This window comes from Musca autumnalis, unplaced genomic scaffold (assembly GCF_047663935.1).
Source record: "Musca autumnalis isolate F117 unplaced genomic scaffold, ASM4766393v1 scaffold_1, whole genome shotgun sequence".
NCBI classification, from domain to species: Eukaryota; Metazoa; Arthropoda; class Insecta; order Diptera; family Muscidae; genus Musca; species Musca autumnalis.
The window spans coordinates 84,461,914-84,477,696 of record NW_027411644.1 but is presented as its reverse complement, the minus strand read 5'-3'; the positions used below and the strand labels follow the sequence as shown (position 1 = coordinate 84,477,696).

Genomic DNA, 15,783 nt, shown 5'->3' with positions numbered 1-15,783 from the left:
TATTCCACGCACCTGCAATGAACCAACTAACAATTCCCACTTAGCGATGAGAAAATAATTTTAATACTAGGTAGTTACTTTCGGAATATAGTTAATAAGAATTAGTTTTAGTTTTTGGTTGGAATCAATTTGAATCGGTTGCGCTTATTTTTTTATTGATTGATTTGTCTCACATATGTGTCTATAGGTATGTAGGTGTTTCCAGATGGTGCATTAACTGTATTTTCAACATACCAACTTGCATTTATATTTACATCTCTACGTATTCTGATGTCTTTTAACACATTTCTGTAAGTTGTACATACATAAACGAATTCAATTATACATACACAATTAGCTGCACAACATTAACATTTCTCCGCCAAGATCTAAGAAATTATCTATTAACATAGGCAACCACCCCTTATTAATAATCACTCAAAACTGATGTTGATCTGCTTGTGTGGAAAAAAACTGTAATAAAATGAAACTAAAAATAAAATTCTGACCACCCATTTATACCTACAAATGTATAGAATTCAACATCATAAAATCGAATAAAGTGATGGAAATATATGTAGGTGTTTCTTCCACATAAATAGAAACAGTTTGTCAATTAAATGTTTTTAAAATTTCCTTCTAAATTAAAAAAAAGTTTTTTTCCAAAAATTTAAAATTTTGTTTAAAAGTTAAAAAAAACTACTCCTCAGTTTTACATAAAAAACATACAACTCATATAAAAACTCATTTATTTTTAAACCAGTAAGGAAAGAATCAAAGTCGGGTGGGACCAGGGTTTGGCTCGAGTATTTTTGGCTCGACTCAGACTTTAGACTAATTTTTTCACGACTCCAGCTCCGACTCCGACTCTGAGAGTGAATTTCTATACCACTAAAAATGAATAATATGTGCACAAATTTTTAACTTTTTCCTATATTTTGGCCTATATAGGCTAATCTGTTAGTTTCCCTTACATATTCAATATAAAGGGCGAATACATTAGAACATAACAATATTGTTTCTGCCGAATCTTACGTAGCAAAATAGCAAAGTTAGAAAGTTTTTTGTAGGTTTTCTGTTTTTGCACGTGTATATTCTGGACGGAATTCTTCCGCGTGAGAAAATCTTTAAGCTTTCAAAATATGTGACAATGAAGGGGCAATACAAATGACAAGGACTACATGCAATATAAATTGTAAGCAATTCATGGCCAAGTTTCAAACTGGATGTAATCCAACATTTTAGTGTGCTTAGCCTTAAAAGGAGACACCCAGTTGTAAAGTTCAATAAAAGCCATTTTTCATGATTTTTTCCGAGAAAACTACGTATTCTTTGCGAAGCAAAGACGACATAAAAACAGTGGTGGATATGAAATTCTTTAGTTCGACTCAAATTGTAGGGTAAACAGCTTTAGGGCCATACAGCAAATTTCTCATTTTATTTAATTTGCTAGATGGCTTTATTGACCTGTTTATCGATACAGAGTCGGCGAAAAAGGGAACTGATGAAGTTGTTTGGTGACAACTGAAACTATAGTATTCCCTACCCTTCGCCCGCAACTAATCAATTTCATATCCAGTTTAAAATATTTTGTTGTTATTCAAACAATTGAATTACAACAAAATATGGACTCAAGCTGAAATAAACAGAAAGATGTAAAACTACGTAACTTTTTGGCAGATTTTTTTCTTCATCTGAAAGAGAAAAATATTACGAAGTTTTGAGGCCGTCTACGAAACTCTTTTTTATACACTCCACCATAGGATGGGGGTATATTAAGTTTGTCACTACGTTTGTAACTACTCGAAATAATCATTGTAGACCCCACAAAGTATATATATTCTTGATCAGCGTGCAATTCTACATCGTTATAGCCATGTCCGTCCGTCTGTCCGTCTGTGGAAATCACTCTAGCGTACGAACGGATTGATGTAGGTGGATGAAATTTTGGGAAAATCTATTATTTGTACGTAGGACTTTTGGTGTTGAAAGTGGGCTATGTAGGTCCACGCTTTCGTATAGCCCCCATACAAAATCACGCGTGACGCGTCGTCGTTTTAAGGAATTTTTAAGATATGTGTCCCATTTTACCACCAAATTGGTTGTAATTTGGTATTTTGTATCTCCAGAGGCCAAAAAACATTTATATAGGTCCACGTTTTGGTATAGCTCCCATATAACGCCACATATAAACTACGCGTCATGTTTATATATTTTGAATGTATTAGTCCCATTTGACAACAGAATCGGTTGCAACTTTGTATTTTGTGTTTCCAGAGGCTAAGAAACATTTCCACCATAAAATGTTTATATAGATCCACGTTTTGATATAGCCCCCATAGGACGATATCTCCCGATTTTTGGTATTTTGAAGGTTTTGGCCTCATTATCACACCGAGATGGCTGAAATTTGGTGTTTAGTCTTCGTTGGGGGTATAAAACGTCCCCCCACAAATTTGTAGGTATAGGTCCGCGCCATCATATAGCCCTCATAGAACGGTAACTTCCGATTTTCGGTATTTTGAAGGTTGTGGCCACATTAATCCACCGAAATGGCTGAAATTTGTGGTGGAGGGTATAGAAAGTTCGGCCCGACCGAACTTAACGCTTTTCCCACTTGTTTTTTTATAACGTGGAAAAAATTTTGCCCGGAGTCGGAGTCGAGTTTTTTTTTTGGACTCCGACTCCAGCAAAATTGCTCAACTCCGACTCGTAGACTCCGACTCCGAACCCTGGTAGTGGGTACACCTCACTATTCGTAGAACTACTAAGTTGAAGAAGATTATGATGTCTTAAATGGATAACTATGAACTGCATATCTCAATAAATTTGTGTACATCTGCAAAGATAGGTAAAACAATACAAATGTTAAATTTTTATCAGTCCTTGGAATCCGTCCTTGTTCCTCATATAATTCTCGTCTGTCACTGAAATTTCGGTGACTGGTGGAGAACAAAACAAAACCAAACCCGGATTGGAACTTCTTTCCAAACGAAAGTGTTTTAAAACTGAATATGGATACAAATATTGAAAATTATCGCAAAATTAGTGATTTCTTTGAAGGTGTGCAATATGTGTCCAGGAATTCTAGGGCAGTGTTTAAATTTTTTGAGGTTATTCAATTAACAATTATGTTTCAGTTTATATATTGCGGTGTGTTTTTTAGGTATTCTACTGAGAATATATTAATACAAATTCTTTATTAAATACAACTAATTTTAAAGGTCTTTTTAGCCAAAATAAATTATGGTAGTGAGGTGTGCTAATTTTGTGACCGACACTGTATGTATGTGATTCCATACACACATACATATGTATGAAGGTGATAAATGTGTCCTGTTTATGATTGTGGAAAATTTAAAACATTTGTTTAATAAAGAAAAAATAATTAAAAGAAAAATGATAATATAAGGGTGATAGACAATATAGATAAGACTTCATTATAACAGACCTTATTTTCATTCTGCAAAATAGTATTAGGGACTTCAGAAATGTTTCATTTATTTACTGACACTGTTTCATTTATTTAATGAAACTGTTGCATTTATTTTATGAAACTATATCATTACATCAAATATATCAAAATTGCTGACATTTTCTTAAAAGATGTTTGCGTGCTAGTCTTTTTAAGCACATACTATTTAGCATACTTTTAATACTTTTAAATTTAAAGAAATAAAAATTTTCATTACATCAATGAAATCTGTTTCATTTATACAATGAAACCAAAAATCATTAAATTTTAGGTAACGTAAGGTTTGACAGCATGAACGAACATTTAACTGTATTATTGTAACATTTCATAGCATCAATAAAAAATAATCAATAAAACCCATTCATTGATACAACGAAGCATTTTTCTTTCAGTGTATTTGGTCATCAATTTAGTTAGTTTATTGTTCGGCTGTTACAATAATTGCTAATCTATAAATGACGCAGATTTGAAGATGCTTAAGATAAATTCCTAAATAAAACAACAAAACAAATGTTAAAAAATTGAATTTTATATATCTTCTTCTAATATATAAAAGGCAATGTGTGTATGTTAGTATGTTTGTTTGTTTGTATGTTCCGAATAGACTCAAAAACGGCTGAATAGATTTTCTTGAAAATTTCAGATAATGTACTGGGAACGCCGGTGGTGAAAATAGGCTATATATTTTTTTGAATGGTCGTCGCGGAAGTGAAATATCGCGGTCATCCCAAATTATTCAAAAATGTATTATTTCAGATAATATACCTAATTTTAGTAAGCGTGACTACAAAACCGCTATAACACTGGCTTCAATATGTGGGATAACGCGGTCAACGCCATATTCTGGAATACTGTAAAATCCCGATAACTTGAGATGTCACTATATAGAAATTCCGAAAAATCGATTGGGAAATCTTATGAAATTTTGTATGTGGAGTTTTTAGGTCTGAGGGTAGGTCGTAATCTATTTTTTTATCCCGCTAAGTGTAGTGGCCGGTGGTCCTCCCCACAACTTTTTTGAGAAACCCGCGAAATTCAAGATACGTTTTAATATATTGTTTACAAATTGTTTGCAATGCTATGGTACTTACAGTCTTGACCCTGAATGGTCGTCGCGGAAGTGAAATATCGCGGTCATCCCAACATTTTCAAAAATGTATTATTTCAATTAATTAGAACTGTCGTAAGCTGTTTTTATACGGCTAAGAGTAGTGACAGGTGGTGCTCCCCCACAATGTTTTTAAGAAAATCTGAAATCTTTGATATTTTTGAACGTATTGTTTACAGATTGTTTTCCCTGAATGATCGCGGTCATCACAAAGTTTTCAAAAATGTATTATTTCAATTAATATACATAATTTTAGTAAGCGGGGCACAAAAATGATATAAACACTTGCTTGAACAAGTGGGATAGCGTGGTCGTGAGCTATTTTAATACGGCTAAGTGTAGTGACCGGAGGTTCTCCTTCAAAAATTTTTTTTTTTAAAATCTGAAGTCCATGATATTTTTGAACGTATTGTTTTCAGATTGTTTGCAATACTACTGTAATTACTGTCTTGACCCTGAATGGTCTTCGCGGAAGTGAAATATCGCGAAAAGTGAAATATCGCGGTCATCACAAAATTTGCAAACATTTATTATTTCAGACAATATACATAATTTTGTAAGCGTGCCTAAAAACGCTATAAACGCTAAACACTAAACAATAAGTGGGATAGCGCGATCAACTCCACATTTTGGAATACAGTAAAATCCCTATAACTTGAGATGTCACATGATCGAAATTCCAGAAAGATCGATTGGAAATCAGACAAAGTTATTGATATACAATACAATATCATCATTGGAATCAGAATACCGCGATCGTGTTCGATTTTTGAAAATATTATAATTACGGATAAAATCTCAAAATATGGGAAGTGAAACTTCATGAGCATTGATTTCAATCCTTGGAATAGCTAGATAAAGATACATTTTTTAAATACAGCAAAATCTCGATAATAACGACTACAATTTATATAAGTAATTTTTTATTAATTATATAAATGTTTCCATACATATCCCGAAGGAACATACATTTCGCTGAGGGGTATTTTACCACTATTGCATATAGAGCTCGAAGAAAAAAGGCGTTACGTTCATTCTGGCTGAATGAGGTTAAATCCACCAAAAATAGCGAAAATCAAGCGCCACCATTCTATGGGAGCTATATCAAAACGAGGACGTGTATTGAAAATTCTCTGCAAGACTGTTTACGACCCCCAACAGTGGCTATATCTCTGAACTATTGAAAATCTGGAGGTACTGTTTTATGGGAGCTATATCAAAACGTGAACCTATAACTGTTGCATACCGAGCGCAAATAAAAAGGCGTGTCTTTCGGTCGATCCGAATATTTATGCTCTCCTCTTTAAAATATATTAAAACCAGATTTCAGCCATTTCGGTGTGATAATGATGTTAAATCCTCAAAAATAGCGAAAATCAGCCGGTACCGTTCTATGGGAGCTATATCAAAACGTGGACCTATACTAACAATTCTCTGCAGTAATAATTACCACCCCAACCGAGACCAACAATCCAATATATAGCAATGTTAATTAATGCAATGTTAATATATAGATCAATGTTTTGACATAAATTCCATGTAATGGTATCCTACAAATTTAAGATATAAAATCTCTTTTATTATACCCTTCACCATAAATCGACAGTTTAAAGCACTTTGTGACCCACATATAATGGTCGGTATATGTGGGTCACAAAGTGTGTAACGTGACCGTTACAATCAATCCACCTACCTACACGCCCGTTTTTCTTTTTTTTACTAAAACCAGCAACAACTCCTTCTTATCAATATATAATATCATATAATAACAATATAATACAATATTAACATAACATTTACAAAATAATATAATAAAATGTTACCCGTATAATCTAATAATACCAATAAAATATAATAATATAATAAAATGTTACCAGTATAATATAATAATATCAATATAATATCAGTAATATCAATAGTGATTTACAATAGTAATTACGAAATAAAACCAATAGTGGTTTTATCTCCATCGCCACTACCCATCCTAATATTCAATTCGTTCGTGGTACTACACACAAAACCACACACAATATTCCCCACTCGTACTGACAACAACAAGCATAAGCATTTATTCATTTGTCAACACTGCCCACCCTAGCATACGTTTGAGTCAAAGGCAACAACATACAAACACACACCACACATCACTGGCTTAACAACGAATTGTAATTTAACACCACCATTCGTACTACAGCCCTAATGGCAATATTGATTCTGGTGTTTATTGACATCTCGCGGCACATGTACTTCTCATTCACTCTGTAACCGCATATATATAAGATGTTCAGTTTTCCATCATAGAGTCGGTCGTCGAGAGACTTTACCGTAAAACAAGCATAGTGATGTGTGGCTTGTCCGCAATCCCAGTTGCCTGTTAGTGATCTTAAGTCATCCGACCCCGTAGCCAGCTATTCATAGCCAGCTAATTGTGTAGCCAGTCACCTGCTCGTTGCCAGCTCCCTTGCTCTTGCCAGCTCTATAACAACCGTGGCCAGCTAATTATAGCCAGCTACCTGCTCTTTGCCAGCTCCCCTGCTCTTAGCCAGCTCCATAATAACCGTGGCCAGCTATTTATAGCCAGCTACCTGCTCTTTGCCAGCTCCCCTGCTCTTAGCCAGCTCTATAATAACCGTGGCCAGCTATTTATAGCCAGCTACCTGCTCTTTGCCAGCTCCCCTGCTCTTAGCCAGCTCTATAATAACCGTGGCCAGCTATTTATAGCCAGCTACCTGCTCTTTGCCAGCTCCCCTGCTCTTTGCCAGCTCCCCTGCTCTTAGCCAGCTCTATAATAACCGTGGCCAGCTATTTATAGCCAGCTACCTGCTCTTTGCCAGCTCCCCTGCTCTTAGCCAGCTCTATAATAACCGTGGCCAGCTATTTATAGCCAGCTACCTGCTCTTTGCCAGCTCCCCTGCTCTTAGCCAGCTCCATAACCGTAGCCAGCTCTTTACAGCCAGCTACCTGCTCTTTGCCAGCTCCCCTGCTCTTTGCCAGCTCCCCTGCTCTTAGCCAGCTCCATAACCGTAGCCAGCTATTTACAGCCAGTTACCTGCTCTTTGCCAGCTCACCCGCTCTTTGCCAGCTCACCCGCTCGTTGCCAGCTCTCCCGCTCGTTGCCAGCTCCTGACCGAATCTAGCACCCCTCTCACCGCCACAACGCTTGCATCCAGCTACTCGCTTGTGACCAGTCTGCCGCCGAACGCTTGCTGCCAGCTCACCGCCCGCTTGTGACTAGCCTGACGCCCAGCTTCTGCTGCCAGCCTACCGTCCGCAGCTAGCCCGCCGCTCGCAGTCAGCTTACCGCCCAACGCTCGCAGCCGGCCTGTCGTCCGCAGTCAGCTTGCCGTCGGCAACCAGCTACCCGCTTGTGACCAGTCTGGTGCCGAAAGCTCGCTGCCAGCTCACCGCCCGCTGTCGTCCGCAGTCAGCTCGCCATCCGCAACCAGCACGCTTGTGACTAGCCTGCCGCCCAGCTTCTGCTGCCAGCCTACCGTCCGCAGCTAGCCCGCCGCTCGCAGTCAGCTTACCGCCCAACGCACGCAGCCGGCCTGTCGTCCGCAGCCAGCCCGCTTGTGACCAGTCTGCTGCCGAACGCTTGCTGCCAGCACGCTTGTGACTAGCCTGCCGCCCAGCTTCTGCTGCCAGCCTACCGTCCGCAGCTAGCCCGCCGCTCGCAGTCAGCTTACCGCCCAACGCACGCAGCCGGCCTGTCGTCCGCAGCCAGCCCGCTTGTGACCAGTCTGCTGCCGAACGCTTGCTGCCAGCCTACCGTCCGCAGCTAGCCCGCCGCTCGCAGTCAGCTTGACGTGCGCAGTCGACAACCCGCTTGCCGTCCGCTCGCTGCCCTGATTTGACAACGCTTGTGGCCAGGTACTCGCTCAACGCTCGTATTCTGCTGCTCGTCCACATTCAGTTTGCCGCCCCACCAACGTTCGCGACCAGTTACTCGCTTGCAGCCATCGCCGTGTTCATAATCAGGAGCTTGTGATATCCTACCAGCTCACTGTCAGTACGCTTACAGCACCAGAATATTCAACAACGCCTGTGTAAATACCCCGAACGCACCCGTACACCGAATTAGAAGAACCGAGGGTCCGATTTTCCACCGGATTTGTACCATCTTATATACATATAAATATTTGATACCCAACCATAATATTCTATATCTGAAATATCCAACTATATTTGAAATTCCACTTACATACTGTTCTATTTAATAACACCAAGGAGTTAAATAAAGAATTGAAACTTATACAACTCGTGTTATCACTTAAGGTTTGTGGGTCCTTGAGTTGACCCTGGAGACGACTGAGCTTACCTCAGCCTTAGACAAAACCACTCGTTATATATGGCGCCCGAGCAGGGACCCGACGAAGACACGAATTGCGGAAAAAATTCAACCACCGCCAGCGAAGATTCGTCGAGGTCCATGAATAGTAGTAGTGGAAAGTTAGAAACAGAGGACTACCTAACACCTGAGTCTCTTAGTTGGATATATCTCCTCCGGAAGGACAAATTAATAGAAAGGTGCAAAGCTGCCGGAATAAGTACCGAAGGGTTGACCGTGGAACATCTCCGGAAGCAACTCAGTAAACATATTAGAGACAAACGAACCAGAGCATCTGCCGAGAACCTGCTCCTGGAACTAGAAAAGGAAGTAAAGGCCTCGACCTCCGAGTTCTATACCGAAACTACGATCAACGTCCCAGTGCAGAACCAGCCCAAGCCAGCCATGGCCCCCGATGCCGACATCATGAACACCGTCCACAGATGGTCACTAAAATATACCGGTGAACAGGACCTGACCGACTTCCTGGAGCGTCTCGAGGAATTGGCGGAGTGTCACTCCATCAATCCGGACCGTCTCCTCCCGTCCTTGCTCACCATACTGGAAGGCAACGCGCTGAAGTGGTACCGGGTCAAACGGACCGATATCAAAACGTGGGCCGATTTCCGGGCTGAGGCCGAAAAATTTTTTCTCCCCAAAAGATACCTAAGCCAGATAGAGCTAAATTTTTATAACCGTAGACAACACCCCCGAGAAAAAGCTAAGGATTATATCCTGACTATGCTAACAAATTCCCGTCGACACCCGCAGCTGAGGAACATGAACCACTTAGACCGAATCTATGATGGCCTGCGCCCCGAATACCGTCACTACGTCCGCAGGCACGACTTTAAAACCCTCGATGACCTCATAGATTTGACAGATGAGTTCGAGTTGTTGAAGCGAGACGAAGCTCGATTGGAGAGACCGCACACCTCTCACATGTTACACGCCCCGGACTTCCCGTATTCCAGGGAGACACATTGTTGGCGTTGCAAACGATCAGGTCACGTCCGATGGCAGTGCCACGAAACCCCCCGTTTATTCTGCTCCCATTGTGGCCAGGACAACGTCTATTCCCGTGACTGTAGTTGCGCCGTAAAATGTGCAAAAGGGAAAACTTCACCAACACCGGGACCAATCAGCCGTTATTTCCTACCGGTGAACGTAGAAGGAGTCCAAGTCCATGCCCTCGTCGATACAGGGGCTACTATAAGCTACATCGATGAGTCCTTGGGGAGGATACTCCATTCAAAAGGGTTACCGCGAGGAACTACCACCCGGAAAATCCAAATGGCCGATCAGCGGGTCGAATATTGTGAATCTGGGCTGGAAGTAAAGGTAGAATACAAAGGTAAATCGTCGAGTCTATCTGTAACCGTCATCCCGACCTTGGCGGAACGTATGATCTTGGGGATGGATTTTCTTGTGGACAGGAACTGCAAATTAAGTCTAGATGGGGAAATCGTCATCCATTCCCTAGTCGAACCGCTAGCTAGTCGAACCATGGATTGTGTACACTCCATAACAGCTCGAGCATTTCTCACCGAGGACCAGGAGCGCGAGTTAGACAGGTTAATATCACGGTACACCGAAAAGTTCTCTCAGAGTGATGGACGGTGCCTGGTGGCGAAGCACACAATCAAACTGAAACACAAGGAACCCATAAAACAACGATATTTCCCGCGTAACCCAGCCATGATGAGCGTGATCAACGAAGAAATCGACAAGCTCCTGGCCCAAGACAAGATCGAACCATCTCGAAGCCCTTATAGCTCTCCCATTGTCCTGGCGAGGAAGAAACAAGGTGGCTGGAGGATGTGTATCGACTACCGGAAATTGAATGAAGCCAGCGAACCGGACGCCTACCCTCTACCACAAATTAATCCCATTCTGGACCAACTGAGGGAGGCCAAATTTATATCGACTCTTGATTTGAAAAACGGGTACTGGCAAATACCCCTGGAAGAAGCTTCGAGGCCCTGCACGGCATTTACCGTTCCCGGTAGGGGCCTGTTCCAGTGGAAGGTCATGCCCTTCGGCCTGCATTCTGCTCCCGCCACATTCCAAAGGGCATTAGACCAGATTGTAGGATCCGATCTGTATCCTCGGGTGTTTGTGTATTTAGACGACATAATCGTCCTGGGTCGAACCTTCCCTGAGCACCTGAAGACGTTGGAGATCATTTTTGAAAGGCTAAATAAAGCCGGGATGCAATTGAACGTGGATAAATGCGAATTCGTGCAGAAGTCAATTCAATATCTAGGACACGTCGTGACCCCAGACGGAATTAGAACCGATCCCGAAAAGGTCGAAGCGGTGCAAAAGATCCCTCCCCCAACTAGCCTTAAAGAACTCCGCCGGTTCCTGGGAATGGCGTCGTGGTACCGACGATTCATTCCAAGCTTTTCGAAAATTACCAGCCCGTTGAACCGCCTACAGAAGAAGTCAGCAAAGTGGGAGTGGGGTCCTGAGCAAGCCGAAGCATTCGAAAACCTGAAGCGAATCCTAACCGAGGCCCCAGTCCTAGTGTGCCCGGACTTCAATCGCCCCTTCTATCTACAGACCGATGCCAGCGGTGAGGGTCTCGGGGTGGTCCTTTTTCAGCGACATTCCGAACATGAAGCCGTTATCGCCTACGCCAGCCGATCCCTAACCGATCTCGAGAAAAAGTACTCGACTACCGAGCAGGAGTGCCTCGCAATTCTATGGGGCATACGGAAAATGAGACCCTATCTTGAAGGCTACAGATTTACGGTAATCACCGACCATCATTCATTAAAATGGTTACACTCCCTACAGAACCCCTCCGGTCGATTAGCACGATGGGCGCTCGAATTGCAGCAATTCGACTTCAGTATTGAGCATAGGAAGGGCAGCCTCAACGTGGTAGCCGACGCACTGTCCAGGGCCCCGTTACCAGCTACGGAGGAGTGCTTCGCAATTTCCACTGTCCGGTCCGACTGGTATAAGAAAATGTTGGAGAAGGTCACCGATGATGGTCACAAGTGTCCAGACCTGCAAATTATAGACGGACATCTCTATAAACACTTTCCACGCAAGAATGCGTATGATCCACGAGCTGAATGGAAACAATGCGTACCTCCAGAGATGCGCCCCGCCGTTCTTCAGGACAACCACGACTCCCTCCACGCCGGACATCTAGGGGTATTCAAAACACTGAAAAGAATACAGGAAAATTATTATTGGCCAGGAATGTCACGAGATGTTCGACAACACATACGGAACTGTGCAACCTGCGCACAGTATAAGGTGGAACAAAAGGCGCCCTACGGATACATGCACACGATGCAATGCGCCGGCCCTTGGGAACTCCTGTGCGCGGACTTCGTGGGACCTCTTCCTCGATCCAAACTTGGGAATACATCGTTACTGGTCCTCGTAGATAAGTTTAGCCGGTGGGTGGAATTGATACCCACTAGACGCGCCACGGCCCAGGACGTTGTCAAGGCTCTTAAGGAGCGGATCGTGTACAAATTTGGATGCCCGAAAACCCTGCTGACAGACAATGGAGTCCAGTTTATGAGCCATGCTTTGAAAGCCTTTCTAGATTCCCATCACATCGAACACCGAACTACAGCCTTATACGCCCCACATGAAAATCCCACCGAACGTGCCAATCGTGTGGTAAAAACAATGATTGCCCACAATACGGGTTCCGACCACAGGCTGTGGGATCAACACCTTCCAGAAATTGCGTATGCTATAAATACCGCGGTCAGCGAGTCGTCCGGATACTCGCCCGCCGAGATAGTTTTCGGCCGCAATCCCATTTTCCCAAAAGCGATACCTATACCCTGTATAGATCAACCGAGAACTAACCGAATGTTCAAAGAACTTTGGGAAAACGCGAGGGAGAATAGCGGAAAAGCAAGCCGCACACAGCAACGGTATTACAACCTCCGGCGCAGAAAGTGGTCCCCAACGGTTGGAAGTGAGGTTTGGGTAAGGGAGAGACAAATTTCGTCAGCAGTGGATAAATTTAATCAGAAACTTGCGCCCAAATACTCCGGTCCTTACATTATCTCTTCCATTATACACCAGAATATTTTGGAGGTGAAAGATAAAATGGGAAAAGTAAAAAGGGTAAATATACAGGATCTAAAACCCTGTCATAACTCGAAAACACTGTCACAATGAAGTGTTGTACCAAAACAAAACCGTCTCCCTTAAAATTACAAAAATCGACCAAAAAAAAAAAATCGTCTACATTTAAATTACAAAACGCCAGGAAGGCTGACAGAATAGTTGTTCCTAACAAAATTTTCATTTGTCCTGACACTCCAAAAATTACATGAGTGGGAATCCTCACTCAAACGTCAAGCCAAACACATCGAAACATCAACTTTACTCAAGTAAGCCGCCCCGCACGCAGTAATTCACTCAACTGAGGAAACGAAAAACGCGCTCTGCAACAAAATTCTCATTTGTCCTGAAACTCTAAAATTACATGAGTGGGAATCCTCACTCAAACATCAAGCCAAACACATCGAGACATATTCACAAACTCCACTCAAGTAAGCCGCCTAACACGCAGTAATTCACTCGACTGAGGGGAAAAACGTACTCTGCAATTTTCAACCAGCAGCACAACCGGCTCCATTCGACAACCACGATCACTCTCTGCGTTGCGGAAAGAAATAAACCGTTAACCGATAAACCGCTCGAGAGAGAGACCGTCCATACTCAGTGAATCCATTTGCCCCGCTGAAAGAGAGAGAGATAATACACGTGAGATCCAGACACCAGAACACTCGAAAGTGGGTACTCAAGGATTGAGTGAAAAGAGAACAAGGCTAACATCACAACTAAATCCGAGGTTTCATGGTCAGTTGTTCATCAACATAAATTCATTCGGTCAGTAGCTGGCAGCAAGGATGGAGCGCAAATCGACGAGACCACGGAAGGTATCCTCAACCCCTCAACGACCACAGCCATATGCACCACCATTCGAGGCCAGACCAAGAATTCTATAAAACCGGGTGATCCGGTTGGGGAATGGACCATCGGCCGGAACGGGCAATAGTCTGCAGTCATCGCAACAAGGACAATCTTCCCAGCGGCAGGTCTCCATGGCAAGCCAGGAGTCATCAACAACAGAGCCATCTCCCCAGCGGCAGGTCGCCATGGAAAGCCCGGAATCGCCGCCACCATCTCTCCAGCAGCAGAGAAGTCTGGAGTCATCGGCACCAGGGCCATCTTCCCAGCGGCAGGTCGCCATGGAAAGTCCAGAATCGCCGCCACCACCATCTCTCCAGCTACAGGGCAACATAGAGGGTCTGGGGTCATCACCACCAGGGCCATCTTCCCAGCGGCAGGTCGCCATTGAAAGTCCGGAATCGCCGCCACCACCCCCTTCTCTACAGGGAAACGGCACCATGGGTAGACAGAAAGCTCAGGAGGGTGGAGCATTAGCACCGCTGGACGAGGGAGCCCGCACCTCGGGTCAACCACCCGCAAATTTCCGGGATACCAACAGGCGGCCACCAACTCTGGATCAACAACGTGGAATGCCCCCACCGAACAACAACTGGGCAGCTAGGCAACCAGCGGTGGCGAACTGGCGACCAGCAGCAGCAGCCTTCCTTCATGCTCCCAGCCGAGAGCAGGAAATGGCGCGTTGGCTGAGTTCACTGCGCATACTACGACCACGGGGACGCAGGCATCAAACCGTAATGCACTTTCCCAACCGACCCCCGGTAAAGGTCACATTTTTAATATCGGGAAGGGCCCGACTCCAGTGTGGAGGTGTTTCGGTGTTGGTTCCCCTACTACACAGGAACGACCCCCGGAACCGTCCGGGACGTAACTCTTAGGTCCATTTGTTTATCTTGTCTTTCGCAAAACTGTAGAACAGTAAAATTTGATTTTTTTTTCAAAGCTGTAGAACAGCAGGATCTCATCTACTTTTTAGTTTCTCCCGTAATGACTTACACAAGCTGTAGGACAGCCCCAAAATACCGCCTAAAGTAGGATTAAAGACATATCTATATACCAACATGTATTGTATAACTAGGAAAAAAAAAAATATATATAACAATAAAATCAAAAAAAAAAAAAAAAAAAAAAACTTTGTAAGTAAAAGCTGTAGAACAGCATTAGAATTATATTGAAAAACAAAAAAAAAATTATTATAGACAAAAATAATTCGAAAAAAAAAAAAACAAAACAAAAAATCAAAAAAAAATATATATTCACTTTGTAAGTCAAAGCTTTAGAATTATATTAAAAAAAAAAATACAAAAAAAAAAATATATATAAAATAAACTTCCATATAACACGGAAAAAAAAGAAAAAAAAAAAACAAAAAAAAAAAAAAAACAATAAAAAAAAATATATTTACTTTGTAAGTCAAAGCTGTAGGACAGCCTTAGAACCCAACCTCACTATGGCATAATAAAACACAAAAAAAAAAAAAAAAAGTTGACATGAGCTCTTCTATGAGGAGTAAACTGCACCTATTAAATAGGTGGTGCGGGCCATTAGGCCAAAACTCAGTCAACATAATAAACAATTCGGTATTCCAAAATAATTGATAGGAAAATTCCTTTTTTTTCTTTTCTTTTTCTTTTTTTCTCTAAGTGAGGGGGGAGTTGTAACGTGACCGTTACAATCAATCCACCTACCTACACGCCCGTTTTTCTTTTTTTTACTAAAACCAGCAACAACTCCTTCTTATCAATATATAATATCATATAATAACAATATAATACAATATTAACATAACATTTACAAAATAATATAATAAAATGTTACCCGTATAATCTAATAATACCAATAAAATATAATAATATAATAAAATGTTACCAGTATAATATAATAATATCAATATAATATCAGTAATATCAATAGTGATTTACAATAGTAATTACG

At 42.0% G+C, this 15,783-nt stretch overlaps 1 protein-coding gene across 1 annotated transcript; it reads left to right on the top strand.

The window, feature by feature from the left end:
• The first annotated feature begins 13,332 nt into the window (after positions 1 to 13,332).
• LOC141390654 (uncharacterized) lies at positions 13,333 to 14,896 on the top strand. Its single transcript, XM_073963599.1, has 2 exons — positions 13,333 to 14,030; positions 14,229 to 14,896. The coding sequence occupies exons 1-2, from the start codon at positions 13,983 to 13,985 to the stop codon at positions 14,724 to 14,726; spliced, it is 546 nt and encodes a 181-aa protein (XP_073819700.1). The 5' UTR covers positions 13,333 to 13,982; the 3' UTR covers positions 14,727 to 14,896.
• Positions 14,897 to 15,783: the final 887 nt, after the last annotated feature.